The sequence below is a fragment of the Moschus berezovskii genome, chromosome 21 (assembly GCF_049115385.1).
Source record: "Moschus berezovskii isolate FMDL1 chromosome 21, NW_MosBer_1.0, whole genome shotgun sequence".
Taxonomy (NCBI): Eukaryota; Metazoa; Chordata; class Mammalia; order Artiodactyla; family Moschidae; genus Moschus; species Moschus berezovskii.
In genome coordinates, this window is record NC_142480.1 from 53558147 (window position 1) to 53578395 (window position 20249).

At 41.1% G+C, this 20249-nt stretch overlaps 1 protein-coding gene across 9 annotated transcripts in view; it reads right to left on the bottom strand.

Annotated features, from left to right (window-relative positions):
- AKAP13 (A-kinase anchoring protein 13) overlaps positions 1-20249 on the bottom strand; it is a 315522-nt gene that overhangs the window by 56747 nt on the left and 238526 nt on the right. For 5 of the 9 annotated variants that reach the window (XM_055417745.2, XM_055417749.2, XM_055417746.2 and 2 more), the window contains 5 exons: positions 18195-18260; positions 16183-16375; positions 13455-13563; positions 3747-3789; positions 1617-1746 (listed from right to left, as the gene is read on the bottom strand). In XM_055417745.2, the coding sequence (XP_055273720.2) occupies positions 1617-1746; positions 3747-3789; positions 13455-13563; positions 16183-16375; positions 18195-18260 (541 nt within the window). Of the gene's footprint in view, positions 1-1616; positions 1747-3746; positions 3790-7492; positions 7622-13454; positions 13564-16182; positions 16376-18194; positions 18261-20249 lie in introns of all 9 variants that reach the window. The other 4 variants (XM_088829675.1, XM_088829674.1, XM_088829676.1 and 1 more) reach the window with 2 other exon arrangements.

Genomic DNA, 20249 nt, shown 5'->3' on the forward strand with positions numbered 1-20249 from the left:
GAAAGAGACATCGTGCAGCTCACTCTTGCTCTTACTTGGTCGAAGTCAGATCACAAGATATGACCTTGTCTGTGACCTGAAGCATACTTCTCTGTGCCACAGTCGCTAAGATAAGGAGACTGGTGCGAGCTGTTTTTAAAGGTCAGGTCCCAGTTTCTGTGTTCAGTCTAATGTCATTTCGTTCATGTCTGCTTGTACTGCCTCGCCAAAGCCATCAGTGATGTACTCACTACTCTGCCCCTAAGCTGGTGTCATGAGGCAGATGGATGGAAAAGGGGGAATTCTCCACTTTACCCTGGTCTTTTGGTTAAAAGTTTGTTTGGATAAAAGATTTCATGGTTTAAAACCAAAATAAAAGGCAAGAGAAACACTTGAAATCATCCGAACAGATAGTAAAAATCGTCCAGGTAAAGACTGTGTGCTTTGGTTCCTCCACCTGCTCGTCAGCACCTAGGAGAATGCTGACTCCATGCAAACACACTTGGCTAATTAACAGTGCTCTTTCAAGGAGGCCTTCTTCTGTTGATGCCAACCAGTGGCCAGGCCAGCCGACAAGACAGACACGGCTCTATTTTGAGCCCTGCTGGAGGAGGAAATGGCAACCCACTTCAGTGTTCTTGCCTGGAGAATCCCAGGGACAGTGGAGCCTGGTCGGCTGCCGTCTATGGGGTCGCACAGAGTCGGACACGACTGAAGCGACTTAGCAGCAGCAGCAGCAGCCACACAAAGAATAGTAAGTGTTCTGCCCTCTTTAACCTTAACTGTTTTGAATTATAAAACAAGGTTAAGCATGAGGTTAATGCTTAAATATGAGACTATTCTAGAAACGGTTTGCTAGACTCTTCGTGCATCTTCCAGTTTGCCTACTTTCTGTCCATTCTGCACTTGGGCAGGTGAAATGAGGAGAAAACAGAATTGTGGTGGCAGGTTTTCTGGAAAAATCTGAGTGATGACCAAACCTAGTATTTGCTGAAAGAAGAGAGATCTCGTTTATAAAAGTTAGTAATTATGTACCTGTGTGTATGCATATAACACACAGATATATGGTGATTCCTGTGCAAGAAATCCTTAATTGAGCCCCAATTTTCTTCCTCCTTATTTTGTTGGAGGTTAGAAGGGTGAATGGAGACACTGTAGGGCAGTGAGAGGCAGAAAGTCTCCCCACTGATCTGAGACAGAATCTTCCAGCTGAGCGATGGGAATTAGTATAAGAAAGTTGACTCTTTTTTCTTTCTAAAAATACATTTAAACAGTATTAGAAGAGTATTTATCTCTATGTGGAATTATTACAGGTACTTTTTATTTCTGATGTTTTCCCCAGATGAGGTGCCTTACTCTTAATAAAGGGAGATCTACCTTACAGTGTGTGGAAAGGATTAAATCAGATAATACATGGGAAGCGCTCGGCATACAGCAAAACCTCAACTGGTAGTGTTATCCCTTATTGCTGTTTTCCTCGCTGTTAGTTTTCTTCAGATATTAGCCTCCTGCGGCCAGCATCTCTCAACTCAATTCCACAGGACCCCATCATGTAATTAGTTTCTGGGTGTGTGCTGTGCCTGGAGCCTACTGAGGGCTGGCTGAGGGGGTCACACAGAAATGCCCACAGTTCTTACCTTGCTCTTTTTACTGCTGGACATTTTGTTCTTGATGTAGCTGAATGTACGGCTGACTTTGGTTCCACTCTTTATTTCAAAATCTTTCTTGGGGCTTTGTGGCAGGAAATTAAAGTTCTCTTCTGTTATACTAAATAGAAAACAGAAGAGATTTTTAAAAGATTACAGAAGTTAGTTTTTTAAAATTACTTTAAAAATTTTTTAAAACATCAATACCGTATATTAACGCATATATATGGAATTTAGAAAAATGGTAACCTAAACCCTGTATAAGAGACTGCAAAAGAGACATAGGCATTTAGAACAGTCTTTGGGACTCTGTGGGAGAGGGTGAAGGTGGAATGATTGGAGAGAATGGAATTGTAGCATGTATATTATCATAAGTGACCAGTCCAGGTTCGACGCATAAATTTTCCTCTGTTCATTTCTTTGCATTTGTGCTTTTTTAATAAAATTCTTTTTTAGAAATAAAAAAAAATAAAATAAAAAAAAAATAAAAAAAATAAAATTACAACACTCTACATATAATTCTTTATAACCATCATGATCAGGTATTATTTTGGCTACAAGTCACAGTCAACTTATATGTTCACGAGCAAATGGGAGGAGTGGGAGGGGGCCAGAGGCTGCTGAAAGGTTTTATATAATAATACCAACCCAACGACAGAGCACACCACAATGCTCATGTCCTACTGGAAAACCCTGGCTAAATTTTCTTATGTCAGTTATTAGTGTTTCACTAATGGGTTTTCAGGGATCTGATGCTAATTGTTGATTAGAATTAATGATCAATTAGTTATTAATTACTTTATCTGAAATTGCTTAACCTAAAACAGCACCCAATGTATAAACTTCTTTGTATTAAACAGGTGTCTAAACAGAAACCCACAGACGGCAACCAAGGAGTTCTTATGACTGAATGCATATACAAGTTCCCTCATGGCAGAGATCACACCTTTGATTTAGGTTTCTGGCACACTGGACAGTCAATTTGTGAATTCAGTTACACACGATTTAAGGAGGGAATATGCTGAATGGCAGGGAGATGACACAGTGCAGAGAGATCTACGCAGGAGTTTCACAGACCTACCTGTGTCCTCAGCCCACCCATGATGGGCATCTCCAGACCCCGGGAAATTCACAAAGGTCGAGTTCCTCAAAGAAAGCTGGGCCCTTGCACACATTATCATTTGCGTACACATACAACTACACAGAACCGTTATATAAACATCACCTATTATACAGAAATCCATTCAAACTGCTGTCCCAGGGTCCCAGAACAGCTATGCTAGGAGTTTTCCATCGGAAAAGTAGTGTTTGCCTCGAGGGCCTCTGTGAGACCAGAGACAAGCAGGACCACATGGGTTCTGTTCAGTAGCTCAAGTCTATTTATACTTAAAATACTGCTTGAGATATAAAGCAGGCTGTTACTAAGACAAAGGGGAAATGAAAATCACTGCTCCAGAAACAACAAAGAGTAAGCAGAATATGGTAAGTGCACACAAGAGGACTCGTATTGAGAGAGTTCTGGATTCCTAGGTCACAACTGACGCCTTTATGAAAAGGAAGGCAACTTATAAGACACTGCAGGGCAACAATCAGAACCCCAATTATGCTTAAAATAGAATATTTAATCTCATAAGCTTGAATAATAAACAATGAGTCAAAATAGCAATCTTGTGCCTGCTGTTAAAAACCAAGTCACTTCCCTGGACAGAGAAGTGTAGTGTCTGAACCTACACAGAAGAAAACAGCTTTAAAGCTTACAAGGGCTAAGTAGGCAGCAATACTGCATGAATACCAATACACACACTGTGAAACAAAATGTTCTTAGACTTAGAAATTAAAAATCCCCATAAGCAAAGAGTGCAAAGTTCATAAAGTTAATACAAGTGTATCTTTACGTGAATAAGTGCAACCAATAATCCTTATCTATAGGATGCAACAAAGAATAAAGGTAGAAAACTATCCAGGGCGTCAATTAAAAAACCGACATTCCAAATTTATCGATCAAGGAAGTAAAATTCCAGTAAGTTCAATTAACTTATTTTGCGTAAATGTGTTAAGACGTTTCAGATTTCCTTCATTTCATCTTGAGAAAAGGAGTAGCAAAATAAATGCATACAGTACCTCCCAGTCAGATTAGAGCTGGTGCCGTGGAAGGGCCGTGAACCTGCGAAACAAGAATGGCAGGAAACAAATTAGAACAAAAGCATTTCACCCACAGAACAGACAACATGCTGAATGTTTTCATGACTGACACAGATAAAGTAAAACAGCCTCTGAAAGCCAGTGTGCGGTGCTTCTCCTTCTGAGGGTTTAGAAGAAGGAAAAATTTTAAATGAAACCCTCAAATCAGAACTGGAAATTGGCAGCAACTGGGAGTGAATTTCTCACGGGGAAAATTTTTTTCAATCCAGGATTCAAGTAACCAAACAAACCCCAAAATGAAACAACAAAAATGCTCAAATGTATGTCTAATTCCTGTTCTTACGAAGGCTCATCAGAGTCCATAGTCCATCCTTCTGAGCCACTGTCAGAGGAGGAATATACAACAGGAAATGACATGTCATTTTCTATACGCTGCTAATCCTGCGTCCATATATATCTATACTAAAAGTCTAGCTAATATATGCCTGACATTTTCCTGAGCATTCCGAGAAATGGATTAGAGCATTAGAAAAGCAATAGGAAAGAGCATTAGACCGAACTTATAAGGTCTAGGGTTTGCCACTAATTTGGGGTGAGATCTCCGGACTTCATTTCTTCATCTCTGAAATAAGGAAGATAAAACAGATGCTAAGGGTCTTTCTAGGTTGAACTGATCAGATGAATAGGGCAGATATATTATTCCTCCTTCCATAACCATCAGACCATAAACTGAAATGAGTCATTACATCAATAGCTAAATCAGACAGGGCATTAAATAGAACAAATACAGAAGTAATGATACCATTATTTTACCTGTGATAGGTTAATGACAAGTGGTTTCCAAGTTTTAGGAGATCAGGTATAGAAACACCTTCTGTGTGTGATTCCAGGTAGACAAAGGTTGCTCTGTGTAACTACTGTTATAATGTGGACAAAACACACCTTTCTCCTTGAGGTTACTAAAACTTCAATTTGACAGAGATTTGAAAAATGTTCCACTACCAGATTATCAACATTTGAAACTCTGAAGAACTCCCTAATTGTTCCAGATTTTGAATAGAAATGCAAAGGTGAAGTCATTACTAACATGTAGCCAACAGGTGTAAATAATGCATTAGAAACTTAAAAATGAATTCAAAAGCTTCAAAAGATCGCTTTTACAGTTTTTCCTTTTACTTGTTTGGGGTTCTCCTGTTTCACTTATGATGCATAATAACAACAGCCAGAAGACAGGAAGAGGAAGACCTGGGATCTATCTTCCAGTTCTGCATGATCTGGCCTGGGATCTATCTTCCAGTTCTGCATGATCTGGTGAAAACACCAGCATTTAAACCTCGGAATGCCTTCATCTACCTAAACAAAAACCAAAGTGTAGTTTAGATTGGGGGCTTTAAAAGTTTTACACCTAAGGAGCCCTGAATGATATAAGCACCATCAAGTTCTCTCAGGCTGCCAGGATTCTGTTGTAATCAATTACCTAGTAAGTTACCACCTTAGTAATATGAACAAGGTAAAAATAAAATTCATAAAGAAAAATACCAACCAGCAGAGAGGCCGGCCAATAATAAGCTCCCAGAAGGTTTTTGTCAAATAAACTAAGAATTCAACAAATGCGTGATACAAATACTGTGAGAATCTGTAACTCCTATAAGGATTTCCAACTTTTTTGCTGCTAAAAGATATTTCAACTCATTTTAATTCATTTACTATGACCACTAAGGTATGGTTCTGAAAACAGTGACTAATTCACCAATGTGTCTAAAATAAATGCTTCTGACATTCCAGAAGTGTCAAGTTTTCAGAGCATCTAAAAACATGATATAACCAAGGTTACTTCCATGACATAATTACAGACGGAAACAAAGAAATCTGTCATTGAATTTAGCCTATTAAGTACTATTGCAAGTAAGTAGCATGTTTCAACAAGACTTTTTTTAAGGCATGTAACAACCTGCAGACCTAATACAGTAACATTCCAGGACTGGAACTGTTAGACATAGTATTTTTAAAAGCGTGTTCCGTGGAACACTTGTCTCATGAGACGTCATACATTGTCTTGCACATACTGTGGTTTACCTGATTAATACATTTTTGAATCACAGTATATTGAATACTACCTTCAAAACTCACAAGATACACATAAGCTTTTGAAATCTGCTTAGTTTCCTAAATTTATATGTTCGAGAACCAACCCTTCCCACGCCCCGTCTCTCATCCCCCTACCATAATTTTCACTGTATTTTTGGGTTTAAGGAACACATTTTGAGGAATGCTGGATATTTGATTCAAGGGTTTCTTTGAGCTTCTCTACTTCATGATGACATTATGTTGATTAACTGAGTAACCAGTGCTGATTAACTGAATAACTGGTCATAACTCTATATTGGTGGTAGAAGAAATACTATTGGAACCTTAGTTTTATTTGCCATGCTAACCTATTTCCAAGCATATTACAAATACTCAACAGCCTTGAGAATTTGTAAAAACTCAAAAATTGTAGATGGAGTTTCACAACTTCCCTCCTATGACAACTGGTATGGAGTGAAAATCTTATGTGCCTATACCAAAGGCATTTTACTTGTGAAAAAGTATTGAACATATAAGATCTTCATTTGTGCCTAAGCCACTTTCCTTTAAGAACAATGCAAAAATGTCACCTTGAACTTGATATTGCTAAATATTAAATTTTAATATTTAAGTATTAAATAAATACTGCTCAAACTTAGGATCAGCAAATGGTGCTGAATTAGGATGCTTAATCATATTTATATTATAATTGCCTGAGACTAATATGATTTATATGAAATGAAAACAATTCATTATTTAGCTTTATATAGCAAGTAGTTTCTCCATTAAAAACAGCAGTCCTGGAATTGTCTAGAAATTTTGTACAACTGAAAAGAGTAATTTTCATGGGGGTTGGGATTCATTTCCTCTCCGAGTTTACTAAATCTAATACTAAACTAGGTTATTATTAAGTAATGATATAATAATCTGAAACCTACAGTGTAGGAAAAGGATTGAAAAATAAAAGTTCCAAAGGAACTTCTTCCACCCGATTAATTCACGTGGTTTAACCTCAAGGAAAAGATATTCTTAAAGAAATGGTCTGGGGTAGTTCCCTGGTGGCTTAGAGGTTAGGATTCAAGCTTTCACTGCCACGGCCCGGGTTCAGTACCCAGCTGGAGAACTGAGATCCCACAAGCCATGCAGCACAGCCCCCCCGCCCTGCCAACAAACAAATTGAAAAACTGACAAAGATCGGGGTGGGGAGGGGGTGGAGAAAGAAGAAGGAAGTCTGACAGTGACTTTTAAATGTCACAGATGGACATCGAGGTATCTGTCCCATGAGACAAAAAAGGGGAAACAATGAGAGTGAAATTTACATGACCGATGGAACATTTCGAGACGTTAGTGCGCAGTGTTACAAAAGGCACAAGGTGGGATGGGAGCCCCTTATGCCTTTGCAGGTATCTCTGTTCTGAGACGATGTCTTGGGCCCTGGAACTGGGTCCCTGCATCAGTCAACACTGCTGGTGTACAAGACAAAACTTCATTCTTTTATCCAAATTCATTTTCAAAGCAGAGCATGAAGGCGAATGATTCAGCAGTGGTGACATGCAAGAGGATAAAAGCCCCCAATCTCTTAGTACCAAGCCTACAGCATTTTTAGCACTGGTCAGGCCCTGGAGAGAAGCCACTGGACCCCAAAGTTGCTTACTTACTATGCAACTCCTCCTCCTCATCACTGGAGTAAGAAGAGCCAAGAGAAAAGAGAGTTTTAGACTTAAGGAGGAGAGGTGAGATGCTGACGGAGAGCGAGATCCGCCGTGCTGGCCGCACCTGCTGCTGGGCTGAGGAACAGGTTAACAGAAGACATTAGCGCCTGCGGATCACACCAGAACAAAGACCCACGGTGCCAAGAACCATGTCAGTGGCCAGAACGCTGCCACGGGAGGCTGTCTGGGCCTCTAGGCACCATCTAGTCACATCTCCACCTTTCTTTCTCAATATGCAGAATGGTAATGCAGCTGAAGAAAATGCATCCAACAAAGACACATACTTGTTAGGCTATGAAAACAGGAAGTGCGCTCCTTTTCACAGCCATCATTTACAGCTGGAGTTTTTTTCCCCCTTCAAGGTAAGGAGACACCTTGCATGGTGGTGTTCCTTGGGATTCTTCATCGGTTCTCTTCCCGCCCACCCCAAACCTCCTCATTCGCTGTTGCCTCTTCAAATACAATCTGCAAATGATACAGTGATGACTCACGACTTTCTATTTTCAAGTCTGGTCTGTCCTTTGAATTCAAGCCTCATTCACCTCACTGCCTACCTGTGGGCAGACATCCCACAGCAGCTCAAACTCAACAAGCACATACATCAACTCAGACCCTCCTCCTCGTTTGTTCTTTCCTTTGGTGAATGGTACCTAACATCTAACTCATCATACAGGACAGAAACCTGGACACCACCCTTGAATCCTTTTATCGCCTCTCACTCAGCCCTTTTAATTCTGTCTTCTAGAATTCTGTGAACATCAACTTTTTCTCTACTGCCACTGGTTTGTGCCTGCTTCTGGCCAGCATCTGCTCTCATCAGAACTCTGCGACAGCCTTCTACTCACCTACCAGCCTCTCCTTCCCAACACGGTCTTCAGTGAGGTCTCTGCAGTGTCAGAATCAATCAGTCGATTTAACAAAAATCACTCCACTGCCCTCAGACAAGCAGCCCAGAGTCCTCAGTCTAGCTTTCCACCTGCTAACAAACCCAGTGATTTCCTCCTGGTCTTCACTTTGGTATCACTTCTCACCAGGGCTTCCCTGGTGGCTCAGACGGTAAAGAATCTGCCTGCGTTGCGGGAGACCTGGGTTCGATCCCGGGGTTGGGAAGATCCCCTGGAGGAGAGCATGGCAACCCACTCCAGTATTCTTGCCTGGAGAATCCCCATGGACAGAGGAGCCTGCTGAGCAACAGTCCAAAGGGTCGCAAAGAGTCGGAAACGACTGCAACGACTCAGCACGGTACCCAGTTAGGCTTCTCTGCCCCCTCGAGTCGGGGCTAAGAACCCAGTGTTTCCTTAAACTGCCCCATGTACCATCATCTGCTGCACTCAGCTGTCCCCATGTCCTTGAGCTGAAGTGTGGGGAGAAAAGGAATCGCATCTGGAAGGTCATGCCTCTCCTTCCACTGTCTCACCTGGTGCCAAGCAAAGGACAGGTTCTTAACTATTGAATAAATTAACAAATGAATAAATGAATTTCCTTTTGTCAGGCTTTCTGTAAGGTCATCATCCTAAATAAAATGAAACAAAAAGCCCTGTACCTGCCCAGCACAACAGACACTCCACACCCCAGGTAAATGCCGAGTGATGGCAAACCACAGGGTGCAGCCACAGCTCCTAATAGCGTGCAAAGAACGCCTGCCACAAATTCATGTGCACTGGCTTTTTCAGCAGTGACAGTCCAGTGCAAAAGTAAGATACCAGTTTAATGTGTGTTCTACGGTATTCCCAAATGTGAAGCATATATAAGAAATGAAAGTAACTTCTCTTAATTACCCAAATCTCAGAGTATCCCCTTCTTCTGTCACATGATCATGGATCATAATGAAAAACCTACTTGTAAGAATAAGGAATATCTTCGACATGTATGGACAGAATATGTTCTGCTAACACAGGGATTCAGTTTTAAAATGCACTCAAATTTAATGACCATGAATATATTCCAGCCTCATAATTTAATCAAAAGGCCAATATCAAAAGTCAACCTGGGGATTTCCATGGTGGTCCAGTGGTTAAGAGTCCGCCTTGCAATGCAGGGACTGGGTTTGACCCCTGGTCCGGGAACTAAGATCCCATATGCTGAGGAGCTTATAAGCCTACACGCTACAACAAAAGATCCCGCTTGCTGCCTGAGACCTGACGCAGTCATAAACACATATTTTTTAAAAAGTTAATTTGCTAGACCAAATTTCTGTTCTGATGAATTTGTCAAATATTGTCTTCTCCAAATAGAATTACCCTAAGAAAGTAAATGTATTCCAATAAAGTCTCCTCCCACTGTCCAGTTAGGCACAGAAAGCAGAGATAAAATAGCCTCATTGGCACCACTGCCCAGCTGCCCAGAGGCGCATTCTGATCTTTGGTCATGTGGGTCACTTCATGTTGAAGATCTGGTACATTTTATACATCAAATGCCACAGTTTGGTTCTTAAGACCCACTCAGCTTTTGTGGTCATTTACAAGCAAGCGCTACCATCAAAACACGCCCTACCATCAAAGCATTCCCAGGAACTTGGCCAATTCACCCACCCTGAGTGAAGGTCTGAGAACGATCCCAAGGACAAGTGCCACCTGGGGACACTGTTCTCTATGATAACAAGCCATGTGAAATGAAGGGCAAAATGAAGCCTCCATAAGAAGCCCAGGAGGTTTCATGGTCCAATGGATTTCATTCTCCTTTGATATTACCACCGCTGACATGCTTAGCAGTGCATGAGTCTGTGCATGCTAAGTCACTTCAGTTGTGCCTGACTTTCCGGCCCAATGGACTGTATGTAGCCCGCTAGGCTCCTCTTGTCCATGGGATTCTCAAGAATACTGGAGAGTGTTGCCATGCCCTTCTCCAAGGGATCCTCCCAACCCAGGGATCGAACCCCAATCAATCCCACAGTTTATTGTCTGTAAGCATCTTCTGGGTGCAAGTAGTAACAAGCTTAAAAATACAGACTTGTGAAGGGATTGTCTGTAATAACTGGCTTATTCTGTGTACGCAAACATAAAGTTTATTCTTAAGTTCTAATGACAAACCATCAGTCTCCTGGCAAGCTGGGAGTCTACATTCAACCCTAGGCTGCGAACACATTTCCTGGAGCGGCTTCTCTGAGGGCAGTGTCCCGCCAGTTTGGGAATAATGCCGAGTCTGTCTGTTTTTCTCATCTGGCCAGTGACCCAATGACAGTCGCGGCAACAGTTTAGTGGACGTTTGCAGAAAAGCTCAAATGGTAACAGCTGGGAAAGGCTGTGGGAAAAGTTGCTAACTTCCTTCAAGGGAGAATCTAGAATGCAAGTAAAAGCTGGGAAGTAGTGAGAGAATGCCGAGTTTAGGAAGTATTAATATATTGAACTGAGACAAGCAGGTTTGTAAGACACAGCCAGTTAAAGACAAACCAAAGACCATATTCCAGTTTCTTCGCCACCACTTAGACCCTGGTCAGAGAAAAACGAACCCCTACACTGCTGGATGATGAACACACTCATTCCATAGTGACAACAAACGCTTCCCACAAGCCAGGAAACATGCTTGTGCAAATTTAAAATAAATACACATTTAAGCCCTACCCCATTATTAGCCCTGCTGAACAGTTCAAGGACTCCAGGTCACACAGCCACTAAGTGTGCTCACCACAAAGCCTTAGTTAAAATACCTGAAGCGTTCCACACACTTTGGGCTTTAAAACCACGGGGTAGGTTTTGACTCTGATACTTTCAACCGGGAAGACCATGACCAAAGGTGAATCGTGCAGGCTCTTTCAGATCTGCATGCGTGGCAGAAACCAAGGCCATCCAGTCACCCTGAGGCTCAGAAGCACAGCATGCAAGACGGAAGTTTTATTAGCCTTCTGTCTAACAGTCAGAATTTTTATATCTGCCAAAAAGAATTATGTTTCCATAGCAGAATAAAAAAAAAAAGTCGGGAAATTAATTCAATTGTACCTCTGGAGGGACTTAAGAGAAATACTGTCATTAAGAGTGGGAAGCCCTCCCATGATAGCCTGTGCTCACTTAGGGACATAGTTAGGGCCGGTTCATCATTCAAAGCTACATGAAATGTACATTAGAAATCAGAACTAGTGGCCTCCACTGTGATGAAAGGTCTGAACTTTCTCGCTCCAAGCTCTATGCCTGACAGCCACCAGCCACGGAGCTTGGAGCTCTGTCCCCCTCCGGGAGGGACAGCCACCGGCCACGGAGCTTGGTCCTCCCCCGGGGAGGGACGGCCACCGGCCACAGAGCTCGGTACCCCCCGGGGAGCTCAGCTGCCTGGCCCCCACAACACGGTGAGCCAGACAGAGTTCCTGGCACTCAAGCACTGTGCTTCCTGGGGGAGGCTGACCCATTCAGAGTGTCTGGCTAGTAACTGAAAGCACAGTCAAAAATCATCTTGCTTTTCGGAGGAAAAATAAGAAGAGTTTGTGCATCACTGAACACTGGCCACCTTCTGTTGGTTCTGGGTAGCTGCTGCTATAGAGACGCAGGCCCTCCCCCCAAGGCCCCGGGAGGAGGGACGCGGGGCTGAATGGACTCACTGACTGGCGGGTTATCCAGTTCTAGTACTCCGGGTTCAAAGCCACTATAAACTGTTCTAATAATGTCCCTTCTATACGAGCAGAACCACTTGCCCAAAGCCAAGTCAAAAGCAAACCAAACCAAGATCCAAACAAGAACAGGAACAACTACTTCAGTCACAGTTCTGTGAGTCTGTACCTATTATCTTGGAGAGTAAGTCACTATTAGGCACCTTTATTCCAACAGGCCAGGTTGATACTTGAACTACTAATCATATTAAAATGAGAATGAAATTAATACAATCATCCATTTATGCCTAACACCACTGTGGACATTCAAAAGACGAGGCCTCTAGTAAGTCATGAATTGATCCAAACATCCCACTAACACAGGGCAGCTACTTCTGTCCTCACTCTTTTAAGATGGGTTCTCTATCAGGAGACAGTGAAGAAACAACAGAAACACCAGGAGGATTTTACACCCTTTACTTCAGCTTCCTGAATACATGATCTCTCAGCAAAGAATATACAATACTCTCTCTGATGAGAATTTTAATCTTCATATATCAAGATCCCATACTGCAATTACTCATGAAAAAAAAATCTATTTTGAAAATTTAAAAAAAAGTGGGGCTTCCCAAAGACACCTGTCTGTGGCAAACATCTGGACCCAATTCAAGTACATTTTTGAGCATCTCTGATTTGCAAATGGCCTGTGGATGCCAGACATCTCTATGTGACTTGTTCATAGCTCATCGATCTTGAATCTGTATACTGTTTCAGTAATCATTTCTGGCTGTAATCCTTTTGGCATTTGCTTAACTAAAAACGTATCTCAGTCTCTCTCTGTCCTTCACCAGCTTGACATTTATGAAGCGCTCAGGGAACTAGTATTGGATAATGTTTGGGCATCTGTACTACGGTAATACAAGACAGTGTCTGTGACATAAGAGCATTCATGTGTAACTTACTTTCTTGTGTTTCAGAAAAATCGTTAAGGAAAGTGATAAAGCCAGGGAAGGGAGCAAGATGGACAAAACAAGTGTTAAAATAACACTTTGGAGGCTCCAGGTAAAGACTGTGGTGAGTGTTAGTGCTGTTTTTTGCAACTATTTTAAAAACCAGAAATTATTTCAAAATAGAGTTTTAAAAAATAATGTTTGTCAGGTTTAGGCCCAAGAATACAATGAATTTAATGTGTTAAGGAGATTTTTATGTAGTAAAAGGAGGAAGGTCTCCAAACTGAATTCTGTGTCACCTTTTCTGTAAATGATCAGTCACTCATTCAGGGGAACAGTCAGGCAAATGCTGTAAGGCAATGTCACAGGGTCTTAAAGCGAAAAAAATAAATGAAAGGAAAAATGTTCTGAATATATTTAATGAAAAAAGTAGCATACTCACTGTCCAACCCAGGATGGCTGATTGTCATTAATGAGACGGATTTTGTCAGCGGAGAAGAAATGGCTGATGTACAGTAATTAAATCCCTGTTGTTTAGATCTGTGACATGTCTGTGAAGGAAATAAAAGTACAACAGTTCTCAGTTCATGCTCTTACATTTCTAGGTTAGGACAAAACTTGACATTCCAACTCAGCAGAAGGAAATAAGGCAGTACACAGAGGAAAAGACCACAAGCTTTGTAGATCACAAAACAGCTGCTCAACTTCAGAGAAGCAATCGAGCTTTTTTGAGCCTCAGTGCTCTTATCTGTAAAATGGGAACAATTAGAGTATCTACCGCTTATGGTCATTTTGTATCCCTCCTAAGAGGGACACCTAAGATGTCTCAAACTTCGTAAGCGCTTAATACAAGTCTACTGAAAGCACAGTCAGATAAAAATAACTTCACTGGAAATATCAGACTATGTATAGCGCTTGCCCTTTGAAAATTAAAATATCATGTACACATAAAGCAGGATACCAGCAATATCATTCTGATGTTAAAGAGTTAGAAACAGAGATACAAATAGAAAAGTTTTTAAGAACACAAGCAAAGTAGGCTCTGCATCTGGATAGAAACCTAAATCGTTTTCACTTCCCCTTCTGAGATTAAACTGCTTACATGCGAAAATGTGGGTGACTGCAACTCCCTAAGTAAATTCACAGCTACTTCAGGGCTGTGTAATCGGACCCAGTGCAGATCCTGCAACAAAACCCGTTTCCGGTGATGGTGGGACTCCTCTTGTTTTGCTTGGAGAGAGGCCATTCTAATTGCTAACTAACTTTAATTAACATAAATCCCTTCCCTTCCTAGCAGTCTGAAATCTGTATGTGCTGAAAGGGAAGCAATGGAAATCCATTACTAGGGTGAACTTGACTCAGTTAAACCAAAGACTTCTCATTATTTAGAGCTTGTTCCACGGGTAACCATGGAGTCTGAGGCAAACAGTTGCTATGTTCCGAATACAACTGTGAGGTCTGAAAAATGACGTCAGTTGAAAGGCAGAGACCTTCAGCAGGAAGCTGGCTGCTGGCGACTTGTGCACATCAGGGATACAAGCCGCTCAAATATCCACTCAGGTTGCACACGAGATGGAAGACTGGTGAGCAGAGCCCCGGGCAGGCTGAGCACACCAGGTGCTACAGGGTGGACACTTCACCTCGAGAGACTCAGAAAGGCCGCTGACGTGGACACAACTCACTGAGAGAGAGGGCCGCCACTCAGGCTCCTAGGCACGGCAGTTCAGGAGAAGCTTATCACAGAACCATGATTAAGAAAACGGAAATGTCCTCATTTCCTCATCAAATGTCATCTACTTCAAAGTAACAGGGAGACTAAAAGCCTGCCATTCTGAGTTTAATACTCTTCAGCTAAGAGCCAGTTATGGGGCCTTAGGCAAGTCACTTAAATGGGCTTGACTTGCTCACACACAAAGGCTTAAAGCAGAATTTGAGGGGATTTACTGGCTCTAAGTAAACTCATGTTTTGGTATTTTACCTTGTCCTACAAGTGATTTCCAAAGGACTCTCTACACATAAAATGTGACATGTTTTTCAGACGTCCTTGTCAGAGATGCTCTCTGTAGTCACTAAATTTATTGTTCCCTATTTTTCCCTCTTTTCCTGTTACCGTTGGGCTGAATAAATAGACACCATCTACTTCAATAACTATATTCTCCATATTCTTGTTATTTTTCTTAACTTCCAAGAAGCCATAAAGAGGGGACAAAAGGAGGAAAAATTCCTTTAGGCCTTCAATTTCATTTCCCTTAGACCTAAATTCCCTTAGACTTTCACATGACCATAAGTGATACATTCATCACTAAGGTAATCGCTTAGTGCTAGATTTAAAATATTTGGTCACAAAATTGCTACACTGCAGGATGTAATAAAAAAAAAACTAGATTTCTACACAAAACCTTAGTCACTGATTCTAAGAACAGGTTGTTTTAATTTTTGTTTGTTTAGTTTGAAACGATGACTTGTACACTTCTACCTAAAATGAAAGTCACCTACTCAGAGACTGGCGTTTAACTTTTTTGTTTAATTAGAAAAAATTTCACTTGGAAGTGTATCCCAGAATACTATCAGAAGTTCATCCAGGTGTTAGTTTTAAAATTAATACCTTCTTAATTTTAAAAGTTTGCTTTGCTGAAATATTTAAATCTATGCAGATTAATGGTTTCTTCAATTAGCATTGGGCTTCCCTGATAGCTCAGTTGGTAAAGAATCTGCCTGCAATGCAGGAGACCCCGGTTCAATTCCTCGGTCGGGAAGATGTGCTGGAGAAGGGATAGGCTACCCACTCAAGTATTCTTGGGCTTCCCTTGTGGCTCAGCTGGTAAAGAATCCACCTGCAATGCAGGAGACCTGGGTTTGATCCCTGGGTTGGGAAGATCCCCTGGAGAAGGGAAAGGCTACCCACTCCAGTATTCTGACCTGGAGAATTCTATGGACTGTATAGTCCATGGGATCGCAAAGAGTTGGACATGACTGAGCGACTTTCACTTTCAAGTAGCATTAAGTGCTAAAAATTGCTGTTTGCAACACTGAGTATATGCCTAACTACAGCTACTAACCTATGTGAACACAAGTCTTGCCTTCTTTGTTCCTAATATGAGGATGCATTTAGGGAAACGAAACCTATCTTTTCCCCAAAAATTAGCAACATACACCTCTTTCAGTCTTACCTGCTGATTAAACATTCTATGCTCCCTCTGGCCTGATTCAAGATCCTCTTCTGAAAGCGACACCAGAGAGTCACCCCTTTCCTGGCCACTGAAAGGGTGCCTGAGTTCTTTGGTGTTTGAAGAGTTTCCTTCTAGAGATGAGGATGGCTTGTTTCCAATACCAGCTCCTCCTGTCAAGCCTTCTAGACTGAAACTGAACACAAGACACAAGAGTTAATTCATTCTGAGACTCAGGAAGGAGGATACAAAGCCCCTGCATTTGTGTCTCCCTTGCTTGTAACTTTCTGTCACCCAGCAAAACTGTCTGCAAGGGCCTGGCCAAATAAGTGCCCCCTACCCTTCCCCCTAGATCTTGGTTGGATGAGAAATATATTGCACCTGGTTTGTTTGTTTGTTTAAAAAAATCTCATTCAATTTACTCAAATGTTGAACTACTTCAAGTCATTTTCTCAGACATTTTTCAATATACCATATGGATAAACCGTATTATCTATAGATCTTTTATTTATGTGATTTCTTTTTTTACCCTTGATCTGATGTGATCAATTTTTGCCAGACTCTGAAGCCTGCCAATGCCAAAGAATTAAATGGCACAGAGAAAATATGAACATTAATTGACTTTCTGGAGGAAAATAGGGAAGAGCCAGACTTGCCCTTGTGGCCGTCAAGTGGACCTTTGTAACTTCACATTCGACTACAATCCAGGTAACATTTGTAACTTCACGTTCCACGACAGTCTAGGTGACCTTTATAACTTCACAGGCATGCGTCCAGCCCAGAAACCCCGCATTACATAGGCGCGTTACCATCTGTGCACACCTGCCCTGACAAGCACCGCTCTGGCAGGTTTCCTGAGAATTGTTAGTTGCAGACAGGCACGTGGGACACCATAAAGGGCAAAGGTTGAAAAGTTACTGTGTCTGAGAGAGGTTTAATATCTTCTTCCTCGATACTGACAAGGTGCGGGAAAAAGAGCAAACTTAAGGTTTGGTATGGAAAATGGGATCCCTGGAATAAAGACTGTGGTTCCCAGAGTGAAAAGTATTTTTGTGAGGAGGCGGCTATGGAGAAAGGTTGGCCAGCTTTCACCGTTGGGGATGCTAGCCAGAATAAATCACGTGTGTTACCAATGGATCTCAGAATGCAGGGGGAGAGCAACATGCCCTCAGTTACAAGCATGTGGAGTTGTATTTGAAGGCATAATGAAGCTCTTTCGTTATTTCTGTTAACTGCTCCAAAAGAAGTTCATGTATGCCGGTCTAGAAGGGTTTGTATTTGCCCTTTTTCCTATGAATCACTTATTATGAACTGAAGCCATATGCGTCGATAAACTAAACAATGGATTTTATTCTGATTTCAATATGATGATAGAAATCATGACTAACTCCAAGTAAATGTCTCTGTAAAACTCATTTTCAATAGCAAGGGTAAGAAGACTGAAGAAGAAATTTAGTTTTCTGTTATGAATTATTTCTAAAGCCTGAGAAAGCCAGATCCTATGGTTACCACAACATTTAATCCTGAAAGTGATTAAATCTGGCTGCTTAGTTGAGAGAAGAATATGTAATGATGAGCCATCTGTGAGCTTTAGAATCTAGAGAGATGACCGGATTTGGAAGCGTAGTTAAGAAATGAGTGCATCTTATTAGCTGCCTTCTTTCTGTTATTGTTTTCCTCAGGATGTGCTAATTCCTAGGAGCTGGGAATTAGGATGGATGAAAACAAAGAGAGAAGTGGTCTACCACAGCATGGATACAAGTCTGTGCAGAAAACACCCGAATCTATAGCCACTTGAGACAAGCAGAATGCATCAGAGAACACCATCCAGCTCTGAGGCTGCACCCCTTGAACTGGACAGGACACCCACAGCAGAAGCCACAGAACACCGTGCTCACAAACAAAGCAGGCCGCCATATGCAGTCTAGCCACACACAGCCAGGTCAAAGCCAAAAGCTCAAGTGCTGTGTTTTATGATTCCCCCTTTGGTGGCTGGACACATAACAATACCATACCTTCTGTAATTAAAATCAGCACTCAGGGCAGCAGAGTATTGCACACCAGAGGGACACCAGCTCATACTGGGGATGACATCAAAGACAGAAACAGAAATGGAAGAGGAAACAGGGATGGGATTATTGGGTTTAAAAAGAAGGGACACAGTTAGAGACAGATGGATTTTCTGATCATCAAAAAATTAGGAATGTAACATTGATTTAGAATTTAGAAAATGGCTGGAACAAAAAACACAGTTCTTCTACTGATGTCCATCTACATAATGTGCTAGAAATGACTACGTGAACTCTTTACAGGTTAACAAGTTCGGTGTTGGAAACCCCAGAATTCCTTCTAGCAAATCCTGAACAAAGTACCCACACTCCCTGTGGCTTCCTGGCTGGGCATGCTCACAGCAGTGTTTCAAACCCAATACTGGGGACACTCTCTCTATATACCACCCACCACTCTTCCACCCATTTAGGCTTGGATGCTAAAGATAAAGCATATAACAACAACAAAAAAAAAATCCACTTGATCATCTCCTGACCACAGCATCTCTAATCCTTCATTAAAAGGAATGATGACAAACTGCACTGGAGTAGGCTCAGTCAGGTTGGTTTTTTTCCATGTGTTTCCATTAAGGATGAATCTAAGCCAGAAAATTCATGTATCTTTCATAATGATACCCAACATCAACATCCACCTTCAAACCCTATTCACCAGGCTTGGATGCTAAAAAACATATAACAGTGGTCCTATTTCCCTGTATTTTAATGATAATGAAGGGATGTCTTTCCCTGAAAGGGAATTTCAAAGGGTCCCATAATTTTAGGTATATATCTATTTTCCCACAAGATTAAAAAAGCAAATAAACTCCATCTATTTCCTTAACTATCTCAGCACTTATATTTATTCTCATGCAGTAGGAACAGAAAATCTGGGGTTGGAAATGATAAGTGAACATAAGCAGACAAAAAATAACCAACTCAGAGTATCAGGTACTCTGTAAAAGAAGCTGCATCCACAGGTCAGTATTTTTGATTAATAAAAGCTATTATTTAAAAAAAGTACACTGCTACTATTTCGGCCTTAAAGTTCTAAGTGACATGCTTTTGTTTTCAGAAGGGAGATAACAATAAAACTAATCTGTGAACCTTCAATGGGAAGACCTGCAGACACCAAAAAAACCAACTAACAAACAAAAAGAAAGCTAAAAAAAAACCCACAAACAAACAAAAAACCCAAAAAACAAAAACCACCTTGTCTTGAATACATACAGCTGATAACTCTGTGCTGACAAGTGGAAGGTTTTGATAGACAAAAAAAAAAAAAAAAAACAAGGAAAATGATGGAAGAATAAATATGAGCTAACCCTATGGATCTTCTAAAAGTAAATCTTTAAAATAATACCATTAAAAATAAGTTAAAAGGTAAAACATTTTAAATCAGATTATATTAATAGTGCAAAGCTCACAAGTACAAAAGCAGAGAATGGAAGTGCACAGTTGAGACATGTCTCTACAAGTCTGCTAAGCAAGACCAGACTGACTCAGGGAAGCAAGCCCTGAAACAGTTTACAAACACACATGAGATTCATAAGTCTGTTCTTTGGAAAGTATTAACTTAATTTTATACTGCTAAGCTGTTAGTAAAAAGGTATATTATGTCTACATGGCCAACTTACTAAAAACAGAATGCAGAAAAAATTAGAAAGTGAATATACATGCCAATTTATCATTCATTAAAAATTAAATAATGTCTTTCTATGGATTTTAAACATCCCTTTACTCTCAGAAAATGACAATGATGGGAGAGACTGGGATGAAACTTAGGATAAAGAGGATGAACAACAGGGAGACAGAAGGAGCGTCAGAAAAGCCCAAGGATCTGGGGAGGAAGCTGCAGATAGTCCTAGGGTCGCAGAAACTCCTTTCACAACAGTAAGAGTATTTTTCAGAGCATCCTAATTTCCTCAATTCCTCAGCTGGGGGAGTAACATTTCATGGTTCTTTAGCTTTGAGATTTAGATAGTTCCAGATTTAAAAAAAAGTATCCTGATGCCCTACCTTTTA